The sequence below is a fragment of the Cibotium barometz genome, chromosome 2 (assembly GCF_041138505.1).
Source record: "Cibotium barometz isolate CiBa-2024 chromosome 2, ASM4113850v1, whole genome shotgun sequence".
In the NCBI taxonomy this organism is placed as follows: Eukaryota; Viridiplantae; Streptophyta; class Polypodiopsida; order Cyatheales; family Cibotiaceae; genus Cibotium; species Cibotium barometz.
In genome coordinates this window covers 46370206-46397736 of record NC_141047.1, presented here as the reverse complement: position 1 = coordinate 46397736, position 27531 = coordinate 46370206, and the positions used below count along the sequence as shown (strand labels likewise).

Genomic DNA, 27531 nt, shown 5'->3' with positions numbered 1-27531 from the left:
GAGTACTTTTGAGGAAGGCATGCAGTTATTTACCTGCCACTCAGAGTCCTTAGTAAAAGCAGTTAGCAGCAGAAGAAATCCTAGATACCCTTGGAAAAACTGTAACAGAAAAAAGAGGTTAGAGATATCATCAAGGGCAGGTTGTCTTTTGAGCTCCCCATATAGCCTACAAGTCTTACATGCTTGGTGATGCACCCGAATGATTGTACAGTACCATGTTGTGAGGCATGACAAGATACATACCTGTAGTAAGAACAGAAGAGGGTACAGCAGCCAAAGTTGGCCTATAACACCTGCTGTTTCTCCCCATACAACATCCATCCGTCCTGCCTGAGACCGTCATTAACACTAGACAGTGAATGAATGGCAGCATATCAACAAACGAAAAGAAAACACCCCCCCCCCCCCCAAAAAAAAAAAAAAAAACACAAAAAAATTAGAGCCTTCAATAGTTGGCAAACCACCTAATGTCACTGGCAGAGGTTAATAACCAGATACAGGCCAATAGAATTCAGCACGGTTTTCTCCCACTAAAACACGTCATCCCCCCTAGAGGGCGATGCGTAATCACAGAATCTAGAGAGCTGGGCCACTGCTTGAGGTGGCCAATGTTATGAGGGGAGCGTTTAAATTTATGCTTAAAGGTGAAAGGCCCAAAAAGAGGGCTTAAGCCTAAGGAAGGAATTGGCCACTTGGCAAGCACTCGCCGAGGGGGAATTTGGTTTAGCATGTGACTAGAAGCCTCTAAAAAGGATTTTTTATCAGAATAAGACCTTCATAACACCACGACTATCAACTGCAAAACAACTGCAGTAGAAGCACGGTCTCTTTCAAGCAGAAAGACTTGTAAGCATGCCTCTTCTGCAAAGCTAGATCACAGAATGCAATGTTCCATAGGAACTTTAAAACAAAACAGCTGTGATTTCTGAAGATGGCACCTTTCCAAGTGCAATGCGTGTATATAGCCGTTGTCTTTGGTATCGATTTTGAAGCAGCATGGCCACACCTTGCACTACTGCCCATACCAAGAAAAATCGAACTCCATGCTGCCCATACACATTAAAAACTTCAACAGATCTGACCAAAATAAACCTGCAGCCAACCAATGAGGGTAGCAATACACACTTTCTCTGTCCATGAAAGCATGACCTGAAAATAAATGAATTTTACGAGAAGAAGTGACCTGCTTTTGTTCACAATGGGGATGTTGTCCTTTGAAGTCCCATGTAAGAGAGACAACAGCCATCAACATTGCACAATAATGATGATATACCCACCTGCAATGACATAGACAAAGCAAGTTTAGATAACGCATAACAATGCCTTATCGAGACATCAGGTTCAATTTTTGGCCATAATTGATTGTTCCAAAATCGGATCAAACAATGTCAGTTGTCTTATAAAATGTGCTATAGAACCGTATACTTCCATCATTTTGAAAGCCATATATGCCATCTTTACTGCAAGCTTGGAAAGCCTTAGGCTTGAAAACAACTTGAAAAAAAATGCAGCGGAGTGGCAGTCCTTTTTGGCCTTAGCCTGGGCATAACTGCAGAAGGAAAAGAGCACCTCCCTGCAGCCTCTTGAATCTAGCACCCTTTGTTAAAGGCAGAGAATTTCCAACCCTTTGGCATGTCTTCTGCCCACCTCCTTTAAACTTGCCACATCGAAGCTTGCAACTCATGAGCCCACTTTTGTGGTCAGCAATTTCGGAGTACAAAGTTGAAGTTTCACCATCAGCACCTCCCTGCAGCCTCTTGAATCTAGCACCCTTTGTGAAAGGCAGAGACTTTCCAACCCTTTGGCATGTCTTCTGCCCACCTCCTTTAAACTTGCCATCGAAGCTTGCAAGTCATGACCCCACCTTTGTGGTCAGCAATTTCGGAGTACAAAGTTAAAGTTTCACCATCTGTCTGAGCGAGTTGAGCTTCGGCCTGCTGTGTAAAAGTCATGTGCTGCAGTCATCTTTTCTTAAATTAAGAGCTCATAAGATTGTTCATGATTTCCCTTTGTGTCACATGTGTGGGAGCTTTGTGTATCTTCTTTCAGCCCTAAGTAACTGAATAGGAACCTTGATGCAAATCACCAACAAAAACATAGAGAAGAAAGAGAGCGCTGTATTTTCAGTATATTATTTAGTACAAAAAGTGTCAATATGACTGTACAAATCTGTGACATTTGGCCTTCCAAAAAGTAAATCTAAGGCTTATAAATCCCGGACTCTTGACCTGCCCCAAAAAGGGGGTCAGATGATCTTCTACATTCTGACCTAGCCTTTTTATAGGCTCTTCACATGCCCATAACCTGGTCGATCTACTGTCGGCCAGCAGCAAGGTCAAATCCCACCAATAAACATCATCCCAACTTTGTCTGCATGCCCTTGTCCACCCTGCCGACTGCTGTCCTGACCTTGCAAGGATTCTTCTGCATGCTCCTAAGCCTTGTTAGTGCCCTAAATATACCGTTTATCTGCTTCCCAAAACAGGGGTTAGCTTGGAGATCAGAAGGTCCCTGTGTGTGCATGATATCCCCTCCTACTGACGGGATTCCAACCTTTGAACTTGGATGACTGTCATCATCCCTTTAGGCTTTGTCTCTTCATGGACTCCTAAACTCGTCATGCTTCCTCGGCAACCTTTTCACTCAAAACCTTGCCATGTCTCTGATTTCACTCCAAATCTGGAGTTAACATCTGTGCATCTGTTCCACTTTGTCCCCTTGCCTTCTTGCCCTATCCCTAAACACTACAATGGTCTTCTTCCCAAGGTTGATGATGGCATCCTTGCTCCACCCCCCTTGGAACCGTTTCCCGAGAGCCTTCCTTGATATGCCCCAAATGGCATTCGACCCTTGGTATTTCTACCCTAGCTGTGTTACTCTCCTTGGACCTATGCACTTTCTTGGGACACTTTCAGCACTTAGCCTTGCTGAGCCTGATGCTCTGATACCAATGTCACAAGCATAAAAGCTCAGAGAGAGAGAGAGAGAGAGAGAGAGAATATCCCCCTTGCGGTGTCAGCTGAATTGCAGGTCACATAATTCCATTGTGCTACTGTGTGTGTGTGTGTGTGTGTGTGTGTGAGACAGAGAGAGAGAGAGAGAGAGAGTGCGATTGCTGTGTGATTGGTGCGCGACTGCATCTGTAATCTCCAGCATCACTCGCCTTTCAATTCTCTTCTCTGTTCATACCCTACTAAGTGTGTGTGTGTGTGTGTGTGTGTGTGTGTGAGAGAGAGAGAGAGAGAGAGAGAGAGAGAAAGTCCAGTTTGATAAACAGCTTGGTCGCTCCCAAGCTACAGAGCCAGATCCAGAAGGGGAGAGAGAGAGAGAGTGAGAGAGTGAGAGAGTGAGCGTGGAGAGAGAGCAACGCCTTGAGACCCCTCGTCGCAGACCTTGCGTGCTTTCTGAAGTCTTTGCAGACTGCTGAATTAGGGTTTTCAGGTGCTGAATTAGGGTTTTCAGGTGCTGAATTAGGGTTTCAGAGAATGGGTTTTCTTTGCTTTTGTACATGGATTTGGATGACCCGGCTGCTGCTGTTGGTGGCATGGCTGCCAATAGCCTTAACATGGATCTTATTGAGGAGATGATCGAGAAGGATGTGGATTATGCTTCAGATGCCTCGAAGCAACAAAAACGTCAAAGGCTTGATGTTGATGCAAGCTACACTCCGGTGAATGTTGGAGAGAATGCAGAGGAAAGTTCTCAGGTACCTTCTCCGGAGTTTGCACGTTTGCTGCAGATCACTGGTGAGCTTCTGCAAGAATATGTGAAGGCAAATAGCGTGCAAATGGCTGCAGTAGATAATGATGGTGTGGCTGATGTATGCATGGAGACTCCTTTGTTGCTACAACAGCTAGCAGATTTTCATGATCGTGCTGCTATCTTCTTCTTTACTCGACGTATTCCGTTGTTGCCTCGTCTTAGAGCATGGTTGGGCTGCTTGGTGTCGCCTGAGGCACTTGAGGAGATTTATGATGGTCCGAGAGGCTTTTATGAAATACTTTTTCGCACTTCGGAAGCCCGTGGGGCAGTCTTGGAGCAGGTGCCACTCTTTTTGGATGGGCAGTTGGTTCATGTGGTTCCGTGGAAGCCTATGGCAGAGTACCAAGATATGTTGCGCCAGGCTTGCCCAGTTTGGGTTGAAGTGAAACAATTCCCACCAATGTTTTGGCGTGTTTTACCAGGTCTCATGCGAGGTATTGGTGATGTCTTGGTGGTGCCTCGAATGACATCTAGAAACCGAAATCGTCTATGCATGTTGTGGGATACTGGGAGACGCAGGCCGACACATTTGCATGTCAATATGGCTGGGCTGCAACCTTTAATGTATGAATTGAGGTGGGATACATTTGCTGGCCACTGTTTCAAATGTGGTGAGATGGGCCACTTTGTCTCTGAATGTCCTAAGAAAGAACAAGTTGTTGCTACCAAGGATATCGTTGATGGGCAGTTGCCCGTGGAAGATAAGCATGACGCTCCTTTACATGATGCCCACCAGCACATGGATGTACATGTGGATGTTCAGAATGAGGTTGAGCAGCCATGGGTGGAAGTACGTGGTAAAAAGACAAGATTTGTTGCCCCGCGGGGGGATTTCTCAATTGCTATTTGGCGGGGGTCTTTGCGTACTCATCAGGGGCCCTTACATACATATGCTCGTCGCCCCTTGGGTTCAGGTGCCCAGCAACAGACCAGGATTGAGAGGCCGGGAGGCCAACTTTCTCAGGGTACAGGGGCTCTTGGGGTGGATAGAGTAGAACGCTATCCTATTAGAAGTCGCCTAACAAAAGAAGCACAACAACAATTGCCTCTTGTGTTTGGTTCAAAGGGTGAGGTCATCTCGCCATGGGATGGTCATTACCCTTCGGCACGTACTCGGGAACTCCAAGGGCAGTCTGAGATCACAAATACCATGTCTAAAAATGCAATGCTTCAAAAGGTTCGTGATTTGGCAGTTTGTCCTGGGCCTAGTACACGGCCTTGTTGATTCCTTTTCTCGGAAGGCTTATGAAAATTGTACAATGGAATGTAAAGGGTATTTCTTCACGCCAAAAGCAGTTCAGGCTTTGGCGTACAACTTTTTGTCATGGTTGGGATGTTTTGTGTGCAGTTGAACATAAGCAGCATAAGTTGGCTGGCAAAGCCTATGTATATAAGGGGTTTCATGTTTTCTACAGCGGACATCCTGCTTCGCAGTCAGGTGTTATGTTTACTGTTCGTTCACAGTTTCAGCCTTCTCTTGTGATTCAAGATGTTCATGGAAGATTTCTAGTGATACAGATTGTTTGGGATGATACGCCTTTATGGTTGTTAGGGATGTATGCTCCAAATAATGCTCGTGCACGCCGTTTGCTGTGGAATGAATTGTGTGCTCTTTCAATCTCTCATCCTAGCTTTGTGATGGGAGACTTTAATATGTGTGTCTCCAAGGAGCAAGCCACGTCGCCTCATTCTGTAATGGATGGCCCGGAGAGAATGGCGTGGGAAGCTTTTGCAGCAAGGTCGCTAAAACAAGGCATGTGGTCTTGGTTGAAAAGGGTTACACTTATGCCTCACAACAGTTTCGGAGCACTTATGCTAGATTGGATAGGATGTATATTTTACATCAAGATCTCTTTTTGCCAGAGGTTCTTACTATGATGGTTGATCAACAACAGGTTTTGTCGGATCATTGGCCGCTTGTGTTTGAAATGGTCTATCATCCTGTGGATGCATATAAAGGCTTGTTGGGACGCTTGCCTTTGCGCTTAAATTACACTTTTTTGGAGCATGAAGTTTTTGATGTTTATATGCGTCAATTGATACGACATTTCTCCACAAGAGTGTCCATGGCTGATTATCATGCTTGGCCAGTATTCCTTACCAACACTCGGAAATTAGCGCGGCATTATGGTCTTGCTAATGCCTCTATACAAAAACAGCATGTGGCTCTTCTTGAGTCGCTTTTAAAGGGCTTGCAGGCGTTCATGTTTACTAACTCTATGGATGCTGAAGTTGTGGATGCCATAGAATGGCTGAAAAAAGAGCTATCTAGGGTGCAGGAAGCACAATATGTTCGCTTTAAACTACTTGCACGTCTTGATGCTTTGCGGGATGCTAACTATCAATCTCATCGCTTCTATGATAAGTTGAATCAAAAACATATGAGTGAGAATATTGTTAGGCTGATGGATGCCCAAGGCAACCTTGTTACTCAACCTTCTAAGGTTATTCAGCATTGCATCAGGTTTTATGAAGATTTGCTTGCCCCTTGACAGTATGTCTCGCCGGCTGTCTTGGCTGCAAGGGAGTCATTGTTTGCTGAAGTACGATATCAAGTTGACCCTAATGTGGCAGTTCAGCTTGATGCTCCTATTACTCAAGGGGAAGTGGAAACTGTTCTCTCCAAACTTCCCATGGGAAAGAGCCCTGATTGGGATGGTTTGACAAATGAGTTTTTTCAAAAATATGCTGATCAGCTTGCAGAGCCTTTGACGCTTATTTGTCAAAGGGTTTGGGATGAGGGATATATGCCTGCCGATTGGAAGTTGGGCAAACTTCGTTTGTTGCCCAAAGTCCCTTTGCCTACTTCTTTGGCTCAATGGCGCCCGATCTCACTTATGGGTATTATGTATAAAATCTTTACAAAGATTTTTGCCAATCGCTTGCAGAAGATGCTTCCTACTCTTATTCATCCATATCAATATGGATTTGTGCATGGCAAGAATATTTTGCATAATATTCTTAATGTTCAAATTGGAGTGGATTATGCCAGGGCAAAGAAGCAAGAGATTGTGATGGTGCAGCTGGACGAGCAATGGAAGCTTGGAATAATTTTGCATTGGCTTCTGGGCTGAAAATAAATTCAACAAAATCAGCCCTCATTGTATGCACGGAATTTGATCTTGAGGCATTAGGGTGGCAAGGCCGTGTGGTGCATACAGGAGACATTGTTCGTCATCTTGGGTATCCCGTGGGTGTGGATGTGGACCCCCAAGCGCTTCTTGCTTGGATTTCTGCTCGGATCTCGGATAAATTTGTGTATTGGAAAGCTCAAGGGTGGCCTATGCACATGAGGGTTAAGGTAGCTCAGGTTATTATGCTTAGCATGATTTCCTATTTTTTGCCTTTGCTACCTTGGACGCACAAATCTCTTCTCCGTTTGGTTGCTCCCATTCGGTTTATGCACTGAAAGAGGTAAGGAAATATTATGGGTCAAACATGGATAGCTTGGAATCACATTACGACGCCCAAAAGAATGGGTGGGGCTGCTTTATTGGATGTCCGCTTGCATATGGTGGCGCGTAGGTGGGCGCTTTTTCAGGATATGTGTTTGCAGGAGCAGCCTTGGGTATTCATGGCTCGTGACTTGATTGAGTTGGAGGGATTGTCACATGGACGGACACGTGTGCAGGCTTCATGGTGGGACATTGTGAATGCGGCTCATCCTGTCCGTATTCGCTCATCTCACATTTTATCGCATATTCTCCTTTCTTGGCATGAAGTTCTACTATTGACTCGGTGGGATCCTGGTCATGAAACACTACTTTTGAACTCTTTGCAGTTCGAAACATTTGTGGAGTCGCGTGTCATTGTTTGGCCAGACAGAGATGCTTCACGCATACGACACAACCGCATGGTCAGGTTAGGCTTGGTTAGAATCCGAGATGCTGTGATACCTGGTCGTGACAGGCCATATTCGTGTGTCATTGTTTGGCCAGACAGAGATGCTTCACGCATACGACACAACCGCATGGTCAGGTTAGGCTTGGTTAGAATCCGAGATGCTGTGATACCTGGTCGTGACAGGCCATATTCGTTTCGTCGTATTCGGCAGCACTTCAGGGTTCCTCGGACATTTCAACCACTATGGGTTGACATCATGCATGTCAACCCATGCATGCAGTTGAGCCTTTTACTCCATTGCCTCGGCCATCTGCAGATCAGCCTTGGCTTGATTGGGCACTATGTAAATCTGGTGACTTGATATCACTTTCAGCTAACCAGGTCTATCATAAGCTCGCATCAGAGAAAGATTGGGTTTCAGCCAAGGCCAATAAGGTGTGGGGATTACACAAGTCTAAATCATGGTGGTAGAAAACTCTTATGCGTGGTTGGCAGTCTAAACTCCCTTACCAAGGTAAGGTTTTCATTTGGAGGATGTTGGTGGGAGGGTTACCTACACGGGATCAGCTCACCCGTCGTAAAATTACATTGGCCTCTTGCTTCTTCTGCACGACATGCACTGAAACAGTTATGCATCTGTTCATGAGTTGTCCAGTGGCCCGTCAGATTTGGTCTTTTGTCTCTCGCGTTTAGGAGGCAGTAGAGAGGTCTCCTGTTTCGGCTCATCAGTGGATATTTGGGATTTGTCCTCAAGTCATTACTTCAGACAGTCACCTTGTGATATTCCATTTCCTTAGATGGACAGGACTTTGGCATATTTGGACTACACGGAATGGGTTCATCTTTGATTCCTTGTCTGGAATACATGGGCACATTCTACGTATCCGCGGTTTGCTGCTTTGGCAGTTTTCTTCTCTTCTCTCAGCTCAGCTACTGGATGCAGATGTTATTTCGTTATGGTCTACGGCGGCTCGGCTGGCTCATCTTTGATGCTTTTATCTGGGATGCTTATTTGGCTAGGAGGCTTTCTTATTAGTGTACAGGTTTGCATGGTCATGATCCTTTAGAGGATCTTTTGTGGGGGTTTTTTTTTGGGCCATAGGTTCTGTGTGAGCCATGTGGCTGATGTACATTTTTACATATAATATAAAACACCATTTCATGAAAAAGAGAGAGAGAGAGAAAGAGAGAGAGAGAGAGAGACCTGTATTTTCAGTATATTATTCAGTACAAAAAGTGTCGATATGACTATACAAATCTATGGCCTTTGGCATGTCAACCCTATTGTATCTATTGCGGGCTTCACTTGCATGATCATTGGCGTGACTTTGCAGGCTTTCTCTAGCTTGGGATCACAGAGGTAGGTGAACTCTGCTCCGTTGTTGACTTTGTCCAATGGGCAGATCTCCAAGAAATCACCTAAGACTTACAAAGCCCTGACTCTTGACCTGCCCCAAAAGGGGATCAGATCATCTTCTACTTTCTAGCCTAGCAGATCATCTTCTACATTCTGGCCTAGCCTTTTTATAGGCTCTTCACATGCCCATAGCCTGGCCAACCTACTGTTGGCCAGCAGCAAGGACAAATCCCACCAATAAACATCATCCTGAATTTGTCTGCATGCCCTTGTCCACCCTGCCGACTGTTTTCCTGACCTTACAAGGATTCTTCTGCATGCTCCTGAGCCTTGCTAGTGCCGTAAATATACCGTTTATCTGCTGCCCTAACAGGGGTTAGCCTGGAGATTAGCCATGTCCATGTGTGCACATGACACTGTGACCACCTTGTTGCTACTATCCAAATGAACAACTCCATGCCAGCCAAAATGAGGCTTTACAAGGGCCCATAATTATACTGTCAACAAGAGATGCTTGTACAAATCTAATAAAATATAAGATGTCAGCAAGGAGGTGGATTGTGCGTTGAACAGTAAACTGACACTATATACCCATTAGATCTCTTTCATCTCTCTTTTGTAGGAAAACTTGAAGTGGTAGAGCTAGGTGTGAACATCAGCTTGTAAGGGGCACTTTTTACCTTCTATATTGAAGGGTTTTTTTCCCCTGACCACCGGTGTGAAAGGACACCATATGGACAGCTTTTTATTATTATGCCTTGTACTTGTGGTTGTGTACACACCACCTTATCATTCTAGCACATTCGATATTGTGTGCTCTTCCACCTCTCACTCTCTATGTTGTTTTCTGCCCCTTTTCTTGCACATTAGGGTTGAGCCTAACCCACAGTGGTATCAGAGCCCTTGTCTGAGTCTTGCACAACAGCCCGAATTTTTTATGTGCATCCTTGCTATCCCATACATGCCCGTACATCCGCGTAAGTCCGTACCTGTTTGTACAATCATGCCACACCAGCAACCGCCATATAGGTCACCATCGCCATGTCATCAGTGCCGTATAGTCTATACAGTACCAATCTGTATGGTCCATACTACCAGTTCATCACTATTGTGCCTACAATTGTACCCTCTATACCGCATGTACCTGTCAGAATATGCAGCGGAAATGATAACCAAACTTGGGTAGACAAGAGCAAGTAGACTGCAGAAAATAAACAGCACAAGAAACACAGAGAGAGAGGTGTGTAAACTCTTCTCTATACACAAGATCCCGAGAAAACTGAATGAATGAGTGGTGGGGGCAAGGGGCCTATATATACATCCCTGGGAGAGCAGTTGGCCAGCATAAAAGGTGCCCACGACTGCTGAAAATGATCCCACGACTGCATTTATCGGCTAGCAGAGAGATGCCCACGACTGAGGAACTGCAGTCGGCCAGCAGTCCAGTAGCCCACGACTGAGAAACATGCAGTCGACCAGCACTGGAGTGCTCCTGGCACCCTCTGGCAACCCTCCCCACCACTAGGAAAAATGGGAAAAAATAGGGAAAAATACGGGGAGTGTGGAAAAATGATAAAACACCTTATACAGGGCGGGCACACCCACAACAGAGGCCCTAGTGTATGAATATAGATAGGAGATGACTTCTAACACCCCCTCTCAGCTCCTGGCTGTGAAACCAACCCAAGGGAGCTGGAGTGCCGCCTGAGCGTAGCCTGAGGTAGAGACTTTGTGAAGAGGTCCGCCGCATTGTCCTCCGTCGAACAATAAAGTAGCAAGATGTCACCAGCCAAGATCTTCTCACGTACAAAGTGATACTGTATCTCTATATGCTTGGTCCGGGCATGGAAAACCGGGTTCCGAGCAATAGCTATACAACTCTGGTTATCGCACTGGATGACTGTGGGCTCCCTATGTGGAAACCCAATCTCGCCTAGCAGCCTCCGCAGCCATACAACCTCACAAGCAACACCACAAGCAGCCCGATACTCTGCCTTTGTCGAAGAAAGGGCAATAGTTGGCTGCCTCTTGCTGCTCTAAGAAACTGCTTCTGAGCTGAGGGTAAAACTGTATCCTGAAGTAGATCTCCTCGTGTCTGGATCTCCTCCCCAATCTGAGTCACTCCAACCTTGGAGCTTGACTCCATTCCCTCCTGTGTAAAAGAGTCCCAGATCCTTCGTACTCTGCAGATACCGCAAGATCCGCAATCCTGCGTCCCAATGAGACTTCAATGGCGTCTGCATAAAAGAGCTCAACAGCCCCACGGAGAAGCTCAAGTCCAATCTGGTGTTCAGCAAAAACCAGATCAATGAACCAACCAACTTCCGGTACTGCGAGGCATCAACTGGCTCACAAGGATCTGTAATGGTTAACTTTGTGTTCGGGTCCATCGGCGAAGTAATAGGCTTGCAGTTCTCCATCCCAAAGGCCTCAAGCAACTCATGAACATACCGCTGCTGAGAGACGAAAAACCCCCTCTGGGTCTGCCAGATCTCCAATCCCAAGAAGAAGTGGAGTAAGCCTAAGTTGGTCATCTCAAACTCCTTTGACAAGGCAGCCTTCGTCACTCCAATGTGCTCCACATGACCGCCGGTGAGAATGAGATCATCCACATAAAGGATGATAAGTGTGACCATGCTGCGTTCTCGAAAAAGATACAGGCTCGGATCTGCAACCGATCTCTGAAATCCAGTCCGAATAAAGATGGAATCAATCTTCTGATTCCAAGCCCTGGGAGCCTGCTTAAGACCATACAAGGCCTTACGTAACCTATAAACCATCCCTTCCGTGGAACAATAAAGCCTGGAGGCTGCTCAACGTACACCTCCTCCTGCAGGTCACCATTAAAGAACGCAGATTTTACATCCATCTGATACACGGGCTACCTCTGAGAAGAAGCAAGGACAAGAACGGTCCGAGTCGTGGACATCCGTGCTGTCGGTGCAAAGGTATCCTCGTAGTCGATGCCTGGCCGCTGAGCATAACCTTTAGCCACAAGCCTGGTTTTGTGTTTGTCCACCGACCCATCAGACGCGTATTTGGTCTTAAAGACCCATTTGACACCAATGACTGACCGCTTCGACGGCCTCGGTACCAACTCCCAAGTGTTGTTCTTCTCGATGGCATCAAGTTCCACCTGCATGGCTTTCCTCCAAGTATCCTGTGAAAGGGCTTCCTTTACGGAAGTGGGCTCTTTATCCCGCATGATACGAGACATCAAAGCATAGTTCACCCGAAGAAGCTCCGCTGTGTTGCTTTTATCTCGGACTCGATGGGATCTTCAAGAGCCGTCCTCTGTGGTCCACTCGAAGGGTAGCTCCGTGACACCTGACTCCCGAAGGGTGTCTAACAACCACCTAGGTACTCGAACAGATCGTGGAGCCTCCTGTGGTCGCGGGGGCTCTACTCCAGCAGCGGGCTCAACCTCCTGTGATGACTGAGGTGGATCAACTGGAATAATAGACTGGGAATCATCATCAGACTCCTCTGGATCTCCAAGAAGTGGCGGCTCCTCGACAGTGGATGCTGGAACATGCTCGTCAAAGACCACATCCCGGCTGACAACAATCTCATTCCTATCTGGATCATACAACCTGTATCCCTTGGAAAGAGAGTTATACCCCACAAATACCAGCTTGCGGGACTTGGAGTCAAGCTTCTCCCTCTGCTTCTTCGGAATATGTACATACGCATCACTCCCAAAGACACGGAAGTGTGAGACATCGGGTTTCCTGCCAAAATATGCCTCAAATGGAGTCATATGGGGTACTGAAGATGTCGGAGGGCGGTTGATGGTATGGACAGCCGTTGCCACAGCCTCACCCCAAAGTGGACGAGGAAGATCACGATGCTCCAGCATGGTCCTCGCCATCTCCACCACAGTCCTGTTCTTTCGTTCAACAACTCCATTCTCCAAAGGCGATCCGGTATTGGCCAATTCCCTTTTGATGCCATGATCTGCACAAAACCTGAAAAATACAGTCGAGGAGAATTCACCTCCTTTATCAGTCCTGAGAGTCTTAACCTGATATCCAGACTCTTTCTCCACCATCACGTGCCAATCCTTGAACCGAGCAAAAGCCTGGTCCTTCTGGGAAAGAAAGTAGACCCACGTGAATCTGGTACAATCATCAACAAGCAGCATGAAGTAGACAGATCCTCCCAAGGATGGTATCTGCTGTGGTCCACACAAGTCAGTGTGACTCAACTCCAATGGTTTCGAAGCCCGCTTGGAAGCCTGCTTCGGAAAGGATTCCCTGTGCTGCTTACCACGTATGCAAGAACTGCAGCATCCTTGCCTATTACCAACATCTGGCAAGCCAACCACCATCTGGTCCCGGAAGGCGCGCCTCAAAGCATCCACATTTAAGTGGCCAAAACGAAAGTGCCACAAATCTCCGACCTAAGAACCTGTCAATGAGGAGAGTGCAGAGAGCTTGTAGATGCCATTCTCCACACCGCCTTCCCAAACAACTTGGCCAGTCTCACGGTCCCTTAGAGCAACTGAATGCTCCTCAAATTCCACCCGAAAGCCAGTCTTGCATACCTCATGCACTGACAGAAGATGAAAACCCAGAGCAGGGACATAAAGAACACGGGAAGCATGCTTGCCCCCCTTGCCGTCGGGAATAATCTCCATCCGGCCCTCACTATGCATCGGAATAGTGGAGTTATCGCCAATAAAGATGCGACCTGACTGCCGTTTCAGATCCAGAAAGAAGTCACGGGATGGAGTCATGTGCCTGGAAGCACCACTGTCGAGAATCCATTCCCGGGTATCCTTCGCGGTGAAGCCAACTGCCTCCTCGCTTGAAGATGATGAAGCATCGGAGTCCACCATCTCTAAGTGCACAAATGCCGGAGTCTTTGCAGCTGAGGCTGAGGAATCAGCACTCTTCCCAGTCCGCTTAGGGCACTTCCTCCGGTAGTGGCCTTTCTCGCCACAATCATTACAAGATCTTTCGGCCTTCAGCTTCTCTCGTTTTGGATTAGGCTTCTTCTCAGAAGACTTCTCCGGTGAAGCCTTCCCTTTGCCCTTGTTGTTATTCCGGCCTTCCGACCGTTGGCCAGTTAAGGCCTCCGAACCTCCGCCGTGAGGAGGGTTCGTAAAACTTTCCTCCTGGTCCAAGACCATTGGCACAAGCTCCTCCCAAGTAATGGTGCTGACGTGATCAACGAGGAATAGAAAGCAGAATGCTGACCAGGCAAGTGGGAAAGCAAAGTGATGGCCATATCTTCAGATGATATCTCTTTCCCAGCTTGTAGGACTTCCTGCTGAAGGGCCTGCAACTTGTTGATGTGTTCCCGCATCGTCGAAGACTTTGCAGGGTTCATAACCCGCATTTGCACTTCCAAGGAGATCCGTTTCAGGGGGGATACCCTGTTATACAAAGAAGCCAAGTGCTCCCATATGCCTCTCGCCGGCGTCATGTGCTTCACATGATTGATCACTTGTGGTGTGCAATTGAGGAAAATAAACGACCGGACCCTGGCGTTGACACGATCCCACATGTGTGCCTGTGCCTCTCGGTCCTTCCTCGTCGATAGTAACTCCCCTTCCTCAGCTTCCGGCCGTGGAACCCCGATGATGATAAAATCAGCAAGGTCATATGACTCCAGCACCGACTCCATCATGACCTTCCAGATGCCGTAATTGGACCCATCCAACTGACGATCCACTGGGAACGTGGGGAGAGTCGGAATCTTCACGTGCTTCTCAGCCATCTCTAGTAAATCTGCCATCGCGGAGAGTAACCTGAAAGGGTGGGTGGGTGGGAAAAAAAAATCTGAAAACCTGCAAGTGGCTGTCCAGCACCTTAGCCCGCCTTCCTCTTGCACCTTCTCTTCCCGTTCAGCCCAAAACAGTCCACCAATCAGCAACCTAACGCTCCCCCTCTTGCTCAGAAAAACTCCCAAGATCTATCTCGAGCCTAGGGCTCTGATACCATGTCAGAATATGCAACGGAAATGATAACCAAACTTGGGTAGACAAGAGCAAGTAGACTGCAGAAAATAAACAGCACAAGAAACACAGAGAGATAGGTGTGTAAACTCTTCTCTATACACAAGATCCCGAGAAAACTGAATGAATGAGTGGTGGGGGCAAGGGGCCTATATATACATCCCTGGGAGAGCAGTTGGCCAGCATAAAAGGTGCCCACGACTGCTGAAAATGATCCCACGACTGCATAAATGCAGTCGGCCAGCAGAAAGATGCCCACGACTGAGGAACTGCAGTCGGCCAGCAGTCCAGTAGCCCACGACTGAGAAACATGCAGTCGGCCAGCACTGGAGTGCTCCTGGCACCCTCTGCAACCCTCCCCACCACTAGGAAAAATGAAAAAAAATAGGGAAAAATACGGGGAGTGTGGAAAAATGATAAAACACCTTATACAGGGCGGGCACACCCACAACAGAGACCCTGGTGTATGAATATAGACAGGAGATGACTTCTAACAATATCTACTCGTACCCGCTTGTATCTGTTGTGCCAGTCTAGTAGTGCCGTATAGTCTATACAGTACCAGTCTGTATGGTCCATACTACCAGTTCATCAATATTGTGCCTACAGTTGTACCCTCTATGCTGCATGTACCTACTCGTACCCGCTTGTATCTGTTGTACCTACACATTTCAACATTTGAGGGTTTTTGCAAATCAAAGCAAACTGATCAAATTGGTAACAAATAACTCATTACCCTACATCATTTTGTTAATTGCAAGGGGATTTGCAAGTACTTCAACAAAGGCGTTCACTACAATCCAATTTTTGTCACTAAGCAACAGATTGCCGGTGTGATTGCAGATTTGCAGTGATTTTTGCATTTGGGCATTTGCAAAAATGGATCAGAATGCAGGGAATTGTTTTTGGGGTTTTAGCACAAGAGGAAAAGCTCAACGGAAGAAATTACTCCCTGTGGAGCTTCATGATTAAGAATCTATTGGTGGCCAAGGGCCTATGGGATTTTGTGTGTGGGGATGACACCCGTCCAAGCATTGCATTTGCCACACCTCAACCAGGTGAACGGCAAGGTGCTCAGCAGGCTCAAGTTCAACCCGCAGCACCCTCACAGGACCAAAGAAGATGGGATGCAAGAGATGCACACGCTATGTCTCTTATTGCTTTGTCGATCAAGAGGTTGATAATACCTCATATTCAGTCATGCATCATGCAGGACATCAAAGCATGCATGGGACACTTTGGAAGCCATGTATCACACCAAAAATGAAGCCAAGTTGCATACCTAAAAAGGGAACTTGATGGGTTACACATGAACGAACATCCAAAGAAGCTGTTGAATATTGATGAAATGATTCTCGACAACCAACTTGTGGCAACAACTTTGAACTCTTTGCTAGAGACATACTTGGCTTTCCACAAGTCGCTCAACCTATCCATGAGGGGAAACCCCAACCCACTCACATTCTAGGATGATATGCCTACGGCACGAGAGAGCAATCAAAAGCATGGGCCTGAGCATCCCTAGCATCCCAAGTACGCTGCTGCTGAGTAGGAGGACGACGAGGAGGTGGACCTGCAAGAGGATGAGCAGAAATCACTTCAACTTCCGCTGACGCAGGTGCGAGAGGACGCTCCTCATTGCCATCCACATATAGCCATACATTCTTGTGGCAACCAATACATGACACATCATATAAGCCCACATAGGGTAGTTATCCCGTAGTTATCCCCATTGAGCTTGTCCTCTTGAGATAGCATTCCAAAGAGATCATTATTACTGTTGGCCATGACAACACAGCAAATCTATCACAAGTCACCACACGAGTAGGCAATGCCCAGCAAAACCGTAAGGCGGGAGATAAAAAGCACGATAATCAATGGACTGAAAGGGAACTCCTTCACCCACGAGAAATACATATGCATGTCCCAAATCTGCAAGTGTACTGCACGATGATGCAGATCTGTCAAAGTGTCCACAATGGCATACATATACTATAGCAAACCACAAATGTATACATGTGCCGTGAAGAACACGATCAGCTAACACCTGTAAGAGCTGCAAGTGCTCAAATCCCGGTAAAATCAATGGTAAATGAATCAAATGCTGCAAAAATGGCCTCAATGTAAAAAAACCCCAATTTTTAGGTAGCCGTTTACACCAAATCTAAACCGGATCTGTGCCTGTAAATCTACTAAAGCAATTGTCACCTGTACCAAATGTTGTAGCCTTTAATGCCCAAAAAATTGGGGGAAATAACCCAATGTCAAGTAAATGTGCCTGTAACACCCAAAATGCCTGCAAATAGTGCCAATTTCTACAAATAGTGCCAATTTCTGTAAAATCCCCAAATTTCTAGTACAATTATGCACCAAATCTACTCAAATCAATGCCAATGTTGCAATTGCAGGCTCAATAGTGAAAAGCCCCAAATTTCAACAGACAAAATTGTTGGAATTAGGGTTGCAGGAATGCACACACAACTTCAAGAAGATGAGGAAGCTTGAGCACAACACTGTAGTGTATTATGAGTGCCAAAAATAAAAGATCACAAGCCCTAGAAGATAATGGGCGTATATACAATGCACGGGGGAAAAAACCTCCTAGTGAGGGAAAAAGTGCCCCGGCGGTCCTAAGTGTGTTCACACACATCACTACTATAATATGGTAACAAATCCCCCCTGGAGTGATGCGGTGAACAAGAGCTAGCACTCATGTATAGGGAAGTGTCTAGCTATGTGGACAAATCCACAAAAGGGAGTAAGCCCAAAGCTTTGCGAAAAGCTTCGAACTTCTCACGAGGCAGAGCCTTTGTGAAAAGGTCTGCAAGGTTATCCTGTGTTGGCACATAAGCCAAACTGATCTCTCCTGCAGAGAGTCTCTCCCTGACATAATGGTAGTGCACCTCAATGTGCTTCGTACGAGCATGGAACACTGGGTTCCGCGCAACTGCCAATGCGCTCTGACTGTCAGTGAAGATGGTGGTGGCAGATGGCTGCCCAACACCCAAATCAGCCATAAGGCGTCTGAGCCACACACACTCAACCGTAGCTGTGAAAGCTGCCCTGTACTCAGCTTCACAACTAGAAGTGGCCACAGTAGGCTGCTTCTTGCTCAACCATGATATGCATGAGCTTCCAAGCATGAAGCAAAAACCACTCGTGGACACGCGTGTGTCATAACAACCAGCCCAGTCAGAATCTGAAAAAACATGTAAATCTGGCGGCAATGATCCCCCCTTGGGATAAAACAACCCAAGATGCCGAGTACCACTCAAATAGCGAAAGATACGCTTCACTGCCTGCCAATGCTTAATGCCTGGGCTATGCATAAATCTGCTCACCTGTGAGACTGCAAACTGAATGTCTGGCCTCGTAATGCATACATAAATGAGGCAACCAACAGCTGTCTGATAGAGTGTGACATCAAAGTGATCTCCAGCATCATGAAGACTCAACTTCAAACCTGTCTCCATTGGAGTAGCAATAGGCTTGCAGTCTTCAAGGCCAAATCTTCGCAACAATGTTTCAATATACTTTGTCTGACACAAAGCAATACCTCCATCACACTGCTTAAATTGTATCCCCAAATAATGATGCAAATGCCCCAAATCTGACATCTCAAAAGAGGCATTCAAATCAGCCTTAAAATCAGCAATATGACTCTCATTTGGTCCTGTGAGCAGCATGTCATCGACATAGAGAGCAATGATTAGATGTACACCATCCACACGTTTAACATACAAAGTGCTTTCTGTTGGACTATTCTGAAACCCATGTGCAGTCAAATATGCATGTATTTTTTCATACCAAGCTCGTGGAGCTTGCTTTAAACCATATAAAGCCTTTTTTAACCTGCACACTTTGTTTTCCTGCCCTCTTTGAACAAAACCACGAGGCTGCGATACATACACCTCCTCATGCAAATCTCCATTTAAGAACGCAGTCTTTATGTCCAGCTGATGTACATTCCAACCATTATGAGCTGCTAATGCACAGATGCTACGAACAGTGGTCATACGACATGTGGGAGCAAAAGTCTCATCAAAATCAATGCCCTTCTCTTGAGCATAACCTTTTGCAACAAGCCTAGCCTTATGGCGATCCACTGTGCCATCAGGCTTACGCTTCAATTTGTATACCCACTTAGTGCCAATGGCCTTCTTGCCAGGGGGCAAGTCACATAAAGACCATGTACCATTCTTCATAATAGCATCGTATTCTGCTTGCATAGCAGCCATCCAATTTTCTGAACTTTGTGCCTCATCAAATGAAACAGGCTCACTTTCATCGCACATACTAGAAACAGCCAATGCATAACAATCTGACGCATAAGAGGCACCATGAGAGCCAGAACGAGTGCGACTAGACAAAGGGGCATCCAACTTGCTGTCACGCAAAGTCTGCACCAGCCATCTAGGCATGTTCCTAGAGCCCTCAATCTCTTGTCTCTCATCCTCAAGTGCATCATGCACATCTGCATCAGATATAGGCTGATCTGTGCCATCATTTAAAACCTGCATAGGCTGAAAAACTGCCTCATGAGGTATTGCACTTGACTGTGCACCACTGAAAAGAGGCAACAATGTATCATAGACATCACGTGAGCTGATATCTGTCTCCTTAGTACATGAAACCAAGGGCTGAACTGCATCTTCCACAAATACAACATCACGGCTAACCAAAATGCGCTTTGTCTGTGGATGATACAAACGATAGCCTTTGCTCTCAGCACTATATCCAACAAAAATACATTTGACAGCTTTGTCATCCAATTTTCTGCGATGTTGCACAGGCACTAATGCATATGCCAGGCAACCAAAAACACGTAAATGGCCAACAGATGGCTTGCGGCTATGCCAAGCCTCATATGGAGTGACAACCTGTAATGCTTTGGTGGGACACCTGTTTAGTACATAAGTGGCACACATGACAGCCTCAAGCCAAAAACCATGTGGTAGACTTTGACTCTTAACCATACATCTTGCCATTTCCATGAGAGACCTGTTTTTTCTCTCAGCCACACCATTTTGCTGTGGTGTATACGGCACTGTACATTGGTGTTTTATCCCACGCTCAGCCAGAAATGCATTAAATTCTGAAGACATATACTCCCCCCCTCGATCTGAACGGAGGGTGCCCATCTTACTTTCTGACACATTTTCAGCCATAACCAAAAACTGTTTGAAGCACAAAAACACTTCGGACTTTGCCTTCAAAGGATATACCCATGCATGCCTGGTAAAATCATCAATGAAAGTCACGAAGTAAAGGTAGTTTCCAAATGATGGAGTTTGCATGGGACCACAAACATCACTGTGAACAAGCTGCAATCTGCGTTCAGCTCTCACTGATCCATCTTTGGGAAAGGAAGCACGCTGCATTTTACCCAATATGCAGCCCTCACAAACATGCTTGACAGGTGCCTCAAGCTTAGGCAAAGAAGACACCATTTCAGATTTCTGCAGGCGCAGCAAACTTGCAAAATTCAGATGACCAAAACGTGCATGCCACAGTTTTGCATTTGAAATAGCCTGCGTATCCATAATAGCACATGCTGAATCCTCTACACATTTGCCATCCATATTGAGCTTATACAGCCCTCGACATAGTGAACCAGATGCTACAATGATGTCACCACAAGAGAGATCATGAACAGTACATTTGTCATCCACAAATTTTACAACCAAACCTGTTTTGGCAAATGCGGAGACTGACAGCAGATTCTTTTTGATCCCTGGCACATACAATGCATCAAAAAGTGTAAAGGTGTTGCAATTTGCAACATTCAGCACAATCTGTCCAACTCCTTTAACGGGATAAGAGGAGTTATTGGCACAAGTGACAGTATTCCCTGTGGGAGCAGACTCAAGGAAAGTGAATAAACTGCGCTGCGAGGTGATATGCTTAGTGGCACCACTGTCAAAGTACCATACATCTGAATCTACTGCAGACATACATGTGTCATGCAAAGATGGGTCATAACTACACTGCGCATTGAATGCCCATTCTGTATCTTGAACAACATTAGCAGATTCATTGTTAGAAGGAGAGGCATCTGCAACAGCCATACCAGCCTCTTTCTTCTTAGCCTCTTTCGCAGCCAGCTTAGGACACGCTTTGATGACATGATCATTTCCCTTACAGTACTTGCAAAATGTCTTCTGTTTGTCACCCTTCTTCTCATCTTTGTCTTCCTTCTTTGGTTGCGCAGCATTTGCAGATTTCTGCTTACTAGAAGAAAAGCCAGCTTTACCTTTCCCGCTTCTCTGACTAGCAACGAAAGCTTGATCTGCGACACGCATAATATTCCTGTTTTGCCTTGACTGGTCTTCTTGCAGCAAAACAGAAACTAACTCCTCAAATGATAAGGCATTGGGATTGCCTTTCATCATCAAGCGAAGAGTGGAAGCAAAACCCTGATAAGAATCTGGTAGACCATTCAAAACAGTCTGCACAAGTGAACTGTCTGACAGGATTTCATCTGCAGAAATGAGCTGCTCTTTGAAATCCTTGATCTTTGTCAAAAAGCTATCCATAGAATCACCTTCGTTCATATGCTCACTCTCCAACTGTTTTCGGAGATAAGCAACACGAGCCTCATTTCTTGCCTGATACAATGTGGCAAGTACATCCCAAGCATCCTTAGAAGTCCTGCAGGAGCGAATATGTGGGATAATGGTACGTTTGACAGACAGCGCAATCAAGGCATGAGCCTGCGCATCTCTACCATCCCAACGAATCTGCTCTGCTGAAAGTGGTGGTTCTCGAACAGCTGCTACAGCACTTGTGCCTGCACCATCATCAACAGTACCTGTTTCTGATGTGTTTGCAGCATTCCCAGCCACAATAGGACGTGCATCAATACCCTGCACAATGTTCCATAACCCCTTTGCTACCAATACATGTCGCATCATATATGCCCACAATGGATAGTTGGTGCCATCCAACTTATCCTCAGCAGCCAACATGCGGAATACATCATTGTTGTCAGCCATGGCCAATGACTGTACTACTAGATGTAAATGCTGTCTGTAAGAGGTAAACCTGTATAAAATCGACCTGTGCTATGTAGCACAGCCCAAAACAGACGAATGGGCACCTGTCCTGCAGATTTTAATCTTGACAGAAAATCTGCACAGTAGGACGATTTTGCCTGCGCAGTACTTGGAATGCAAAAACGGAGGGCGAAATGACTTCAGATCAAAATTCTGAAACGAACTAGCCCTACGGCCTTCCCACGGCATATACTAACCTGCAGACGCTCGTGAAACCTCGTTGCAATCGGAGGAGATGAAGCGGCAGGTGTCGGTGATGCTGCCCGGGAGGAGGAAGCCTGCTCTGATACCAATTGTTGGAATTAGGGTTGCAGGAATGCACACACAACTTCAAGAAGATGAGGAAGCTTGAGCACAACACTGTAGTGTATTATGAGTGCCAAAAATAAAAGATCACAAGCCCTAGAAGATAATGGGCGTATATACAATGCACGGGGGAAAAAACCTCCTAGTGAGGGAAAAAGTGCCCCGGCGGTCCTAAGTGTGTTCACACACATCACTACTATAATATGGTAACAAAAATGTACAATTTCAGGTCAAAAACTGCCAAATCACACAAAGTTAACCTGTAAACCTGTATGGGGTTGAAACTTTTGAAAATTTTCAAATACCTCAAATTTTGCAATGTGTAGGTACACTTGCAGGACGAACAGCAATCGTAGATACTATTAGCGGTGCAGATCTGTACAAATGGGTAGCTAGGCGGATGCTCTATGGCAACACAGCAGCGCCAGGTACAGTTGGGCTATACGGTGGCACGTTGCAATTGAAGAGGCGGCGCAGAGCAAAACGGGCGAAGAGGCGGCGCAGATATGGGGCAGCAAAGGTAAAGTCGACGGGCGGCGTGACGGCAGGTACAGTCAGCGGCAACACACAACACAGGTACAGTCGGGCGGTGGTGACGACGGCGGAAGCACAAGTACAGTCGGCGGTGGCTTTGGTACAAGGTGGCGGGTTGTACAGTAGCGAAGCATCGCGCACAACGGCGTACGGACGGGCTATTGCAGCAGGTACCAGGCAGCCGGGCAGTACAGGTTGCCAACAGCAGCAGCAGGGGAGAGAAAACACGACTATTTTTTTTTCTTTTTTCTTTTTTTTAAAAGAGAGTATGGCGTGTATGCACGATAGGCTAAAGCGGGAGGGAGAAGCTCAAGGGCAATGGGGGTAACCCTAACCCTAGCAGCACCCTGCTCTGATGTGTAACCCTAACCCTAACCCTAACCAAGCTCTGATACCAATGCTGGGTAGGAGGGCAGCTAGCTTGCACACACACACACACACACACACAAACAAAACCTCAACCACAGAGAAACGTGAGTGCTGGAAAAGATGTACTTCAAGGCATAGTTGTCACAAAAGGGCATAGAGCATCAATGTATGGTGCCATTTCCGCTGCAGCAAAACGGTGTTGCAGAAAGGAATAAGGCAAAGGATTGCCCCACTCATGTGTTGAGCAAAAGCCCTACCTAAGCATTGAAGACTATTACTGTTGCATTTTAGCATTAGGGTTTACAACATATGTAAGCCATGGTGGATGGAAGATATCCATAGTGTGTATAGAGAGAGAACAAAGCTCAAGAGAGAGAGTGATTGCACAACTCAATGATGATTTGATTAAATGTCTTGCATATGCAGATGTGCCTCGGCAGATGAGAAGCAAGCTTGATGATAAGGTCACAAAGTGCATATTTGTGGGTTACACCAGTGAGAGGAAAGGGTACCGTCTCCACAATCCTCTCAATCAAGGGATTTTTGTGCGTAGAGATATATTTGCTGAAAATGCAGTTCAGCCCATGGCTGAATTCAGTAACAGACAACTGGATGTAGGCTCTCATGACATGTTTGATGGACTACTTCCACTAGCTCTTAACAGTAGAACAAATCAGCCAGCGGTAGAGCACGATTTGCAGTAGCATGTGGATGCCCAAATCAGCCCAATGATCAGCCCACTGCACATGATGATGTGGAGGACATTGTGAGGGAATAGAGGACAACCTTGCAGGAGGCTAGATCAGTCAGTCCCCAAGTGGCTGGAGTCCCCAAGTGGCTGGTCCGTACTTTGCAAGAGAGAAAACTCTCTCCTCCCCTCACAAGTTGGCTCTAGAAGCTTGGCAAAACCACATCATGAATGATGCCGCTTGGATGAGTACTCTTTGTGATGCATATGAGCTTGACTCCTTTGAGGAAGCCCAAGAAAATGAACATTGGATGAGAGCCATGCATAACAAGATGGATGCCATACATAAGAATGGCACATGGGATTTGGTTGACTTACCCTATGGCAAGAAAGCTATTGTTATGAAGTGGGTTTACAAGGTCAAATGAAAGTCTGATGGTGCTATTTCCAGGTACAAATTAAGACTTGTGGCAAAGGGATATGCTCAAGTAGCCGGCATTGATTATGCTGATACTTTTGCACCTACTTCCAGGATGACCACCATTGGAAGCATTATTGCATTGTTGCCCATCATGGATGGAATGTACATCACCTCGATATGAAAACAGCCTTCCTTAATGGGCTTGCACAAGGAAGTGTATGTGAGTCAAGCCATGGGTTTTGTGGCGCATGGTCACGAAGGGAAAGTGTGTAGATTACGCAAGGCATTGTATGGCCTCAAACAAGCTCCTCGAGCTTGGTATGAAAACATACATGCTTATTTGACCTGCCAAGGCTTCTAGAATAGTCCAATGGAGAGTACCCTCTACGTCAAGGTGGCCAAAGAAGATTTAATTATCATCATCCAATATGTGGATGATATGTTGCTAGGCCTGTTTTCATTGGTAGTCAAAGTGCCATGGTTTTGTAGCATGGAACAGTCTTTTAATGTTGCACCAAGCACATAGAGACACATTATCACTATATCAAAGAGAGGCTACATGCAGAGGAGGTCAGTTTGGTTTACTATCCTACATATGAGAACATTGCAGATATGTTTACTAGGGCATGGCCTAGAGAGAAGTTTAAACTTTCCGCAAAGCTTTGAGCTTACTCCCATTTGGAACCCTATACATATTCACACACTATCACTACATGGGGGATTTGTAGGAAAACTCAATAGTGGTAGTGCTACGTGTGAACATGGCCTTATAAGGGACATTTTTTTACCTTCTATATTGAAAGATTTTTCCCTCCTGATCACCGGGTGTGAAAGGAGACACCATATGGACAGCATTTTATTGTTATGCCTTGTACTTGTGGTTGTGCACAGACAACCTTCTCATTCTAATACATTCAGCATCGTGTTGCTCTCCCACATCTCTCTCTCTCTCTCTTGTTTTCTGCCCCCATTTCCTGCACATTAGGGTGAAGCCTAACCCAACATTTTCCCACTCAAGTGAGATGAATACCAATCTATGTATCCCATGGCTCAAAATCAATAATTCATGACTAACTGCACATTACAAAACATGCTTTCCTCCATATCAATAGCAATTAGTAACCCTACATCACTAACTTCTCTTTTAAAAAATTTGGTCTTCAAGTGCTATTCTTGTTTCTTCATGCACTTTTACACTTGACTTTTGTGAGTCTGAACTAGAAGGCACTACCTTTTGAGCTTACCCTTGCCTGTTTCATACCCTCCTCAGGAAACACCAAGCAAGGGAAAGGACCTACTTCTCGTAGCCAGTACCACTACAAATCCCTTGTCAATGCGTGGAAGCGCACCCAGAGAAGGTGGAAATAATGACTTGCTGGTGACAACAGAAACTAGAAGCCAAAGCTCTCTCCTTTGCTGAAACATTATAGCTGCATTGGCTCAAGCTAGCAATACTAGGATTGGCTGGCCATCACAACCATCATCCGGTCCCATGTTGTTGGCTGCTGCCAGTGTGAAATCCATTTGCTCAACTTGCAAGTTGTGCCCTTTATCTTCCACAAAAAGTAGCTTGTTCCATCAACCTTTTCCTTGGCAAGATTCGGTATTTAAAAATACTTATACTGAACCAATTCTTTAAAAAATTTATTCTCTAGACAACAAACTAGCAGACAAATTTCTCTAGAGAAAAAAAATTTCTCTACACAACGAACTAGCAGATAAATTTCTTCGACAGGCTGTAGCTGTGATAGCACGTCAGACTTTTTCATGTGAAGCCAACATGATGTGCTAGCTTTCATTAGACCTTAGCATCCATTAGGTTTTGATTTTCCCAAAATGTTCCCCTTAATTATAATTCACCTCAAATATCTTCTCCATTTCTCTAAAAGTGTACAAGATTTGTTTGGTTCCATACATTGCTAACAACCTACCATTTCCTAGCTTCAACAAGTTTCAGCCAATTGGAATCACTTTTGATGTTCCTAAATTTTCACTTTTGCTTGATTCCACAGTTACTAATACCATTTCTTGGCTTCAGGCAATTGAAATCAAATGTATGATCATGAATAGAGTCTAAAGCATTGATACTACTCATAACTGACCATGCCCGTCACTATCAGTAGCATTGCCAGCCATGGTGACAATCTCTCCTGCGTTAAAGGGTCTGGTAAAAAAAACCACGGATGGATATTATGATAACTTCTCATGGAACTCGTAGAAGAGGTCAAGCTGTTTTCCAAGTAAAACGGGGCTGACTATATTACCACAAAATCTCATACAAACATGCGCTAACGCGCCAAAAGATACAAGTAAAAGAGGTCAAGCTTAGCTGCCCAGATAAGAGATAGTTAAAATGCATAACATACCTCCAATTCTAGCTGAGGCAGGGGGACTCTATTCTATTCTATGCAGATGTTATTACACTACTGTCACATACAGCAGAATGGGTGCTGAGACACTTGAATGCATTACACACTTTCTGTAAGGAACAGGACTTGCAAGTTAACCTTGGCAAGATAGAGGTCATGGTCTTCCACACGAGTTATCAATAACTCTTGTACTTACTAACTCATGAGGGTCATATGCATGAACCTTAGAAGACAAGAACAGCTCATGCATTCCCCTGTAAAGAAAAAAACCGAGGTGACTAAAATGATGTTTGATGAGTAAGATTAATTGAAAAGACCAATGAAATACACAAACAATCACTTGAGCATTCATGAAGAACAAGGGCTTTGCATTACCATGGACGAATGTCACTTCCGTTGATCCTTAGAATGTTCTCCCGCAAAGCAAGGCTTGTATAGAAGAACAATAGCCAAGCCTGTAAAGCACATCATTCATTTATGGAGCCATACGATAGCCAAGCCTGTATAGCACATTATTCACTCAAATGATTTTTTTAAGGTGAAATGAGCATGTACCTGATAAGCTTGAACAGGCAGGGCAGGAAAGCAGCCTTTCCATAACCAATTCTTCAATAACAACAGAATGGATGGAAATAGAAGAAACAAGATTGCTGTTCTATCCTGAACCACGAAGAAAGAAACTTGTTAATGAGAGTCTTTTTCATCTGCAAAACCTTGCATACATGAGGTAACCAAACATTGTAAAGAGAGAGTAATAGCTTGTAAAAATGGAAAAAAAAATACTTTTTATGTGATTTTAAATTATCTTCTTGGCTAATGAAAACACATGAGTGGGTATAACAGCAACATCTTAAAATAATCATAC

At 45.4% G+C, this 27531-nt stretch overlaps 1 protein-coding gene across 1 annotated transcript in view; it reads right to left on the bottom strand.

Annotated features, from left to right (window-relative positions):
- LOC147641150 (uncharacterized) overlaps window positions 1–27531 on the bottom strand; it is a 46191-nt gene that overhangs the window by 586 nt on the left and 18074 nt on the right. The window contains exons 4-9 of the mRNA XM_086818679.1: window positions 27222–27326; window positions 27042–27121; window positions 1184–1277; window positions 939–1046; window positions 244–330; window positions 34–99 (exon numbers count right to left, since the gene is read on the bottom strand). Coding sequence (XP_086674805.1) covers window positions 34–99; window positions 244–330; window positions 939–1046; window positions 1184–1277; window positions 27042–27121; window positions 27222–27326 — 540 coding nt within the window. The remainder of the gene's footprint in view (window positions 1–33; window positions 100–243; window positions 331–938; window positions 1047–1183; window positions 1278–27041; window positions 27122–27221; window positions 27327–27531) is intronic.